The 8,528-nt window shown below is 46.4% G+C and overlaps 1 protein-coding gene across 1 annotated transcript in view; it reads right to left on the bottom strand.

Moving 5' to 3' along the window:
* LOC114818647 (BTB/POZ domain-containing protein KCTD16-like) overlaps positions 1 to 3,902 on the bottom strand; it is a 7,859-nt gene extending 3,957 nt beyond the window's left edge. Inside the window, exon 1 of the mRNA XM_029085352.1 lies at positions 3,824 to 3,902. Within this exon, the coding sequence (XP_028941185.1) occupies positions 3,824 to 3,902 (79 nt within the window). The remainder of the gene's footprint in view (positions 1 to 3,823) is intronic.
* Between the last annotated feature and the right edge of the window lie 4,626 nt (positions 3,903 to 8,528).

The raw sequence follows: 8,528 nt of genomic DNA, 5'->3' as shown, positions 1-8,528 counted from the left end.
CTCCAGCAAGGAACCGCCAGCGCTGCAAAGGCAGAAATTCACCAGGTGGAAGGGAATGGGTGAGGAAGCTTCTGGCCAGCCCTGGGAGTGGGTCTCCAGGCCAGTGGGACAGCAGCTCCTGTTCTCCTTTCCAGTGCTTGCTCTGCACTCACCTGTCATTACTTTTTCTCCTCTCACCTGCAAAGTCAGTCATTTTCCCCCCACTGCTTCTGTGCATTTAAGAACAACAGTGAATCCTCACGAGGGAAATACACCTGAGCAGCTCCACGGCTGCCACCAGCTCTTCCCCAACGTGTCCCGAGGTTCCCCTCCTCTGGACACCAGGCTGCCCCCGCTACCACCCCAGGGACAGTGGGGCTGAGCTCCAGCCAGTAGCACTGGGAATGCTCCCACACCTGGACCAGACGCTCCCGCTGCCTTTGCTGCTTCCCCACCCCACCATGAACTGAGTGAAGCCTGAAAAATGGTGAAAAACGAGTTGAGATGGAAAAGGTCACTGCTCGGGTCGGTTCCTGTTAGTGCACCGTGCAACCTCCTCCTCCACACAGGACCCACAGTCGAGCAAGGATGGGTGCTGAGCCCCGAGACCGGCCACCATCCCAGTGGCAAACTGAACATCGTGCTGATTAAACCACAGAATTCATTAATTAATGTCTAAATGCTTTGAGATTCTTGGATAAAAGGGGCTAATTAATTCTGGCCTGGCACTCCTGCTTTTCTCCCTGATCTCAGCACATTTCTCTCCCAGTGCCCTAATTATAATTATTATTATTAGAAGCTTCTGAAGAAGCAGCAAAGCCTCTGATGTATAATTGGCACACAGACCATCAGCCATCCAGTTCTTCTCCTCTCCCTCTTTCACAACAAACATGCTGCAAGGGGGGAATGGGAAATCCCTGCAAAGAGGGATGACTGGTGTGCAGAAAACTAGAGAGGAGAGAGAAATTGTGATAGAAAATAAGATTAGGACAGGACCTTCAAACCAAAATCAACAGAGAGTTTTGTGGCGGATTCACTCCTTTGGCTGCAGCCAAACACAGTCACTCACTCTCCCTCTGCCCAGGGAGCAGGGGAGAGAACTGGAAGGGTAAGGGCAAGGAGACTCGTGGGTTGAGATAAAAACAATTTACTAATTGGAGTAAAATATTAATGACAGTAATAACAGAATATGCAAATAAGTGATGCACAGTGCAATTGCCCAGCCTGTCCCAGCCAGCGATCCTGGAGCAGAGACAGTCCCCAAACCAGACAGTCCCCAAACCCAAACCACAATCCCAGGAGAGCCAGAGCCCAAGTGATCCCCGAGAGAATCCCCAGCTTTCCGCTCAGCCCTGGGCAATGTCCTGCCCGTGACAGGATGGGAGATGGAATATCTCATTGGCAGAGACAAATGGCAATTGGGGTTTGCTAATTACTGCGCTTCCCCCTCCCAGTCCTTTGCATTTGCAAACTGGCAAAACGCGATGACCTTGGAGTTCCAGCAGCAACTGAAAACATCAGCACCTGATCAACGTTCTTCTCATAATGAATCCCACACTGAAACCAAAACCCAGCTACTCTAGGTACTGAGAAGAAAATTAACTCCATCCTAGTGACACCAGGACATGTTTTTATGGTGAGAAAGAGCAGATAGACCCTAACCCCAGCTGTTGTGAAGTCAGTCTCAATACAGTGGTGTTGGAGCTTTGCAGTGCTAAGCCCAGGATAAGCAGCCCCACAGAGACAGACCCGGGTGTCACAGGCAGAGCTTCCCCCTCCTCCCTGTCCCTCTGCAACACCCCAGTGATGCTCTGACTGCTGGGGGTGGCAGAAGCGCTCTGAGGTATCTAAAGACAGAAAATGTAATACTATTCAAATTTAAATGCTTTCCATGAGTAACTTCCAACCAAGGGCTGTTTGACCATGGAGCTGCACCCACTTCTGGGACTGGCATCAGTTTCAGCCTCTGCCTGTCCCAGGAATCACCCCCAAAATTAATCCCTCCACCAAAGGATCCAGTTGCTGCACTGGAAGGAAATTCTCACCCCTTGCTCCCGAGCCCACCAGGGAAATGCAGATGGACCATTAGCAAACATGTGAAATGTGCCAGGAGAGAGGGATGAACACTCAGCAATCTTTTACTGCTCAATGCCAGTGTCTTGAAATTGAAATATTCTAAAGGAGTGTGGTGATTTTGATGGCATTTGCACTGGGAAAGTGCTCAGCCCCATCACTTCAACACCTCCTTTCATTCTGGCACCCATATTACAACAATCATTCTCATATCACACTACACAGTTAATTTTCTGTTATGATGTTTCAGACTCATAAAAATGCGATGTTGTGGTATTTCAGAATGAATGTTACACATCACTATTCTAAAAGAAATTTCAAAAATTTGTTGTTTTTTTTTCCCCTGCTGAACTTGGAATGAAAGCACACGTTGCTGTGTGAGAAGATGCCATGGGATGGAGACTGCTTTCTCACACACCTCTGACCTTACAGGCAGAAGAGCTCACTCTTCTCAGAATTATATTCCTTTTATAATCTTCTACAGTTTTCACAGCCCTTTTTCCTGAGGTTTGGGGAATTCGTTGAGTTTGGGTTTTTTTGGGAGAGTGGGGTTTTGGGGGTTTCATTTTTTTTCAGGAGAAGAGGGATGGTTGAACCTGTCTTACAAAATAAAGAACAGCAGGTTTGTCCCTACAGATACGGCAAGAGCGATAAATTGGTCACCAAAGGCAGGAGGGAGTGTTCCTGCTCAGAAGACACCTCACCAGCAGCATGAGGGTCCAGCTTCCAGCACTGCCCGGACACGGCCCTGGAGGAGGGAGGCAACTGTGGGGAATTTGCCCCCTGAGACCCTGCAGCCCCCCCAACCCCCTCAGCACAGCTGCTTTGGGGGCACCGCAGCAGCCCCGGCAGCAGGAGACACGGCTGGGCACGGACCGTGCCCGCAGGCAGGGCACAGGGGTCAGGGACCATGTGCTTTTGGAGGCAGATGGAGATATTTTCAGTCCCCAGACAGTCGTTACCTTTATGTGTGTGGGCTGGACCAACCGTGAGGTCTGGGATCATCCTAACTTGAGCCATTTTCCCATCCTGCTGTTCTCAATCCACTCTTCTCCATTTACATTGTCCTTTTGCCTTTTATTCTTCTTACTGCTTCTTCTACTTCAGGTTTTTTTTGGTTGGTTTTGGGTTTTTATTTCTATTTCACATGCCTTTTCTTCATCCTTGTCCCCACAACCTTGACCTCTCATCTGCTCTTGGTTTCTGCTGTCTCTTCCACACTTCATCTCTTCTGCTGGGGCTAATTGCAGCAGCTGCTCCCTATTTAAGCAGTAATTAGCAACACTGCCCAGGTAGCCAGGACTGTCCAGGTGGGAATGGGGCAGCCCCCACCCTGAGCCAGCCATCCCCTGGCCAGCCCCCCATCACCTCCATCCCATGGGGTCCCACCACTGGAGTGCTTGAGGGACCGGTGCCCTCACCACCATGCTCACCTTTGTTTCCAACCTTCTGAAGCAAAGATTCTCCTTTCAACACCAAAAAAATGAAGTGTTGAGGCTTTAAAAAATATCACACGTTATTCATATGGTAAATAAAAAATTGATTGCCTCCAGGTCTGCAGAGAAGGTAGCGCTGGTAAGGTGACAATGTCATTTAGATCACTCACTCATGCATGAGCAACGCCTCAAACAGGTTTTGCATCCATGCATGAATTAAAGGTGTTGTGATTGATGAGAGACCAAAGTCTAATTGGTGTTTTAATAAATACATTCTGACTTGGTAATCGAGCTAGATTTATCAGCAGAAAATGCCCCTGTCTCAACAAAATTACCAAGGTAAAGCTCAGGAACAGTGACAAATGCCACGCGGGTAATTGGCTCTGGGATCAGCGCTGGCAGCAGGACGGACATGCGGTAGATTTATTTGCATTTAGGATCAAGTATCTTCAGTAAAATTTCATCAAGCAAACAAAACCAGGGAAGGGCTTGACAGTAATGTTATTGGTTTGAACTCTCACAAATGTTCCAGGACAGCAGTGACGGGGGAGGAGGGGAATCAGCGGAGGCAGCGGCTGCTGCCAGGCACACGCAGTCAGCAAATGCCATTTTCTACCCTTGTGGGTGCAGCTGCTGTCACCTGGGTGCTGCTGTGGCCAGGACATGAGCCGCTCTCTGCAGATACTTGGTTCCTTCCGAGTCCATTAAACTAATTTAAATTTTCTATTTTCAATTGTTTTCCATTTGTCAGAGTTTGCCAATGCAGTGTGAAAAGCAGAATTGTTCACTCACCATCTCTGTCTGGGCAGGGCTGCGGCTCATGCAGGAGAATTCCAGCCAGTCCCTGGCCAGCACTTACACCTGGATCAGGAGCCTCCCAGTACTTTGTCATTTTATCAGCACTCCTGCGATCTTTCCTAAAACACTCAGTTCTGCAAATGAACTTCTGTAAAAGTATCAAATTTGTTTTGAAAATAAAAATAAGTTCCCCAAATGGTGGAGAAAATATGAAACCTGTTGTTAAAATACCAGAAGGCATATTAAATGAGCCAAAATATTTATATAGGGATCTTTCTCAAAGTAACATGTGATGAAGTTAAAATTCTGACTGGGAAGGGAAGCACAAAATGTGAGCAGCAGTATGGTAAGAAACAAAGTGCTTGGAGAAATTGGTCTACCATGGTCATTGACGTTATCAGATCATCCGTGAATGCTGTGATGGACCCCAGGTGGTACAGACCCCCCCTTGCACTTCCTAACAAAATCACCAGAGGAAAACCGCTTCTGTGCTCAGTTTATTCTTTTGGGCTTCACTTTGCTGTGCAACAAATATTTTTTACTCTACCTTTACCAGGGCTGGGAGTGACAGAACAAGGGGCAATGGTTATAAACCAGACAAGAGGAGATGGAGATAAGATGTGAGGAAGAAATTCTTTGGTGTGAGGGTGGTGAGACAGTGTCCCAGGTTGCCCAGAGAAGCTGTGGCTGCTCCTCCCTGGAAGTGTTCTCGGCCAGGTTGGATGAGGCTTTGAGCAACCTGGTCTAGTGGAAGGGAATCAATCCTTTTTAAAAACCTCTTCTCAGCCTAACCACAGCTGTCTGCTTCACCAGCCCCTTCCCAGGCAGTGCTGCAGCAATCGTTCAGGCGTGCACAACCCACATTTATCTGCCTTTCTGCCTTTTAGTTCCCATCCGCTAAGTAAAATCTTTGCCCAGACTGAAACAAGAGCAAAGCTGAGCAATGCTCTTCCAGTTCTCACCTGTATTTTTCATTGCTGGTTTAGCAAGCATTTAGCCTGAAGAAGAACAGTAAAGTGAACAGAAGAGCTCTGACTGTTCGCTGTTTCCAATGTAGGAAGCAGTAATTCACGGAGTAATTCAGTGCTTCCTTGTCTTGTACTCCCCAAACACTGCGGTTAGAAACGATACTTGGCCATCAGGACTGTGGCATTTAAGTCTGGCTTCCTCTGAGAAGATTACATTGATATGAAAAACTGACACAGAAGTCATCTTCTGCCAATAATCGTTTGCTCTTCTGTCCCTCTGTCAAACATGTCTAGATCCTTTAAGTTTGGTGTACAGAAAATTAATAGCTGCCACTACAAGCATCTTTCTTCTTCAAGTCCAGTCTTGCCCCTCAAATTTAAGACTTTTCTGTATATTTTTGATTTATTACTGCTGCATTAGTATCTTACCTTAATACAATCTTTCCTTTTACCTTCTGTTACTTCAAATTTACACTCAAGAACTTGAAAGTGAAGTTTGAGTGAATTAAGCCAGCCTGGGTTAAAGAGCGAGAGCTTTCCCTGACTCCTCTGAACAATCCCCTGGCGTTAACCACGGTGTGAGCTGAGACCTGACTGCTGTGCTGTCAGCCAAAGCCGTGACACCCTCTGCTAGGTCATTAACTTGCATGTTAACCAGAACAGCAACCAGGGAAGTAACACAGGCAGATCGTGGATTGAACCCCCATGGTTGTTTTGTACAGACATATTCCTGATGTTTAGTAAGAGACAAAATCCAATCATCCATTAATTAAAACACAGGTAAAACCAAATTAGTCTGAATAATCAGAAAGCACATCCCCTCCCAGTGCCCTGATTTTAGAATTCCCCACATGAGCATCACTCACTTCTTGGCAGCTAAAGCAAAGACATTCAGAATGAGATGAGTGTCAAAGAAGGATTGACGCCGAAATGCGAAGCCAAGACAGTGTCCCCACCCCTGGCACCACACCAGAGCAGGAGCCTACCCCACCGCTTTGGGTCTGCGACTGCACACAGAACTGATTTGCTGTGAAAGACCTATATATATATATATATATGTATGTATGTATGTATAGTTGCGTACGCATATGTAAAAAACACAGCTGACACTCAAACTTGAGCCCTGTTTTGGACACCTGCTTTAATCAGCAAAGCCAAAGCGTGTATTACTCCTGCTTTTTGAAGATACACATTATAAATCGCTGACAGATGGTTATGGTAATAAGGGAGCCACAATTTTTGAATTTTTGAAAATTAGAACTCATAAACTCAAAAATTCTCTGGAGATATGAAGATATCATGTCAGCCTATGTTGTTCCAATTAATTGCAATCGATTGCTAAGTGGGAGCTATTTTTAGACTTGTCATTACTCTGAACATAATGTAGAATAATTTGTGTGATCCCCTTTACTCCCTCCACAAATGACATCGGTGCAAAGAAATCTCAGGAAACAGAACAAAAAAAGAGTAGCAGGATCCTGATTCCTGATTTCCTCCTGCCTCTTTGGCAGGAACAATGAAATTAGGTGCTGCAAACCTAAAAAATTAAACCTTGCAAACTTTCCAAAATAGCAGCTCTGATATTACTGAGTAAATACATTTGCTCCTTGGCTTTCCAGACAGCACAAATATCTCATTTGTTGAAACTAATGTCTTCAAAGAACATTGCACCTCCAGTCCAAGCAATAACAGTGAAACAGTGTCACGGGCAGGAGGCAAAGTGCAGCCCATTCTTTATGGGATAGTATGGGAATGGGTTGATCAAAGATGTGTCACAGACTCTGGAGAGGAACTGGAAAATTTGGGTTCAGAAGCAGAAAAAAGAAAAGCTTAAGATACATCTCACTGGTTTGGTGGGCAACCCAGCGGTTTGGGTTGTGTCTTCCACTGGACCAGCTTCACAACACAGGGCACCAAATCCTGACAGAGTTATTTTGACATAAAAATCAAATGACCTCAATAACAGCACAGCATTCAGCAACAGGCTGGGTGCTTACTGCAAAAGCTGGTGGAGGCAAATCCAACGGGGTGTAACTCTCGGAGGCAAGAGGCATTTATGAGTAAGCCCAGCACAAGTCTGTCGTTCAACATCTGCACTCAGACACGCACCAGATTGACAAGCTATTTCATGATGTCGAGTAGAAAAATCCTCAGGTAAAGAGATAACTAATTCTTAAATGAGGAGTTGCTGCTAACAGTGCTGGATTCAACCAACCAACCCCTCAGATATTTTTTTTTATCAACCTACAGTTCTGCTGTCTTTTCTTTGCCTTCTATTACACTTGGAAGTCACTTTCTTCTTCCCTGCTTAAAGCCATTAGTTATCTCCTGATTGCCCTGATATGGTTTTCTTCTTATCCTGGACTTGATCTAAACAATCTAACGTCCTTCACTTATTGTTTAGTATCATGCAAAGTGGCCGTGAGGACACCAGGCGAGGACACCAAGCTGCACAGCCAGGAGCTGCCCGTGACTGTGGGACCTCCAGCCCAAAGAGGCTGCATGATGGGTGGTTTTCTCCAGGTGACACAAGGCACGGTTCCTCCATCGTGAGGATGAGTCACCAAATGGAGCTGCAATTGACTTTGGAAATGTGCTGCTATGGCGAAGAGCAGGAGTTATTTGTTAGTGCCCAGCGTCAGGGTGAAATTCTGCTGTGGTCCCATTAATAACATCAGCACCTTATCAACGTTCTGCTCATAACAAATCCTACACTGAAACTAAAACACAGTTGTTCTGGCTACTGAGAAGAAAATTAACTACCCTAGCTAAACCAGGACAGCAGTAAACAGGCAGGGAACACACCGCAGACACCAGTTACCAGGTTACTAGTTACCAGGTTATTAGTTACCAGGAGTGAATGCCGATGGAAGCGTGGTTGGCTGCTGTACCCAGGCAGTGGTGTCTGTCCTCTAAGTGGTGAACTGGACTTTAAGAAATGAATGGTTTGGTTTATCAGCTTTAGCACCTAGACCAAAACACTTTTGCATCAAATAAATGCATGCAGTGGGAGACTCTCCAGATACTGCTTTAGAAATCCCAGCAGTTTATTCCAAATGTTTTTAGCACCAGCTTCAAGACCAATGCAGTTACCCATGCCTGGGCAATCCTAAGTGCTCCCAGATCACAAGCTTTTCTCTTCCATGAAGCAGAGGGTCTCGAGGGGGACAAGGGGGGTGCAGAGCCACGGCGGCAGCCTGGCAGGGACAGCAAACCCTGCAGCTGGGCTCGCTGACGGGCACGGCTCTATGTAGGTCACTCCAGCTCCCCAGCA

The sequence above is a fragment of the Antrostomus carolinensis genome, unplaced genomic scaffold (assembly GCF_000700745.2).
Source record: "Antrostomus carolinensis isolate BGI_N321 unplaced genomic scaffold, ASM70074v2 scaffold36666, whole genome shotgun sequence".
Classification (NCBI taxonomy): Eukaryota; Metazoa; Chordata; class Aves; order Caprimulgiformes; family Caprimulgidae; genus Antrostomus; species Antrostomus carolinensis.
This window is presented reverse-complemented; position numbering and strand designations above follow the sequence as displayed.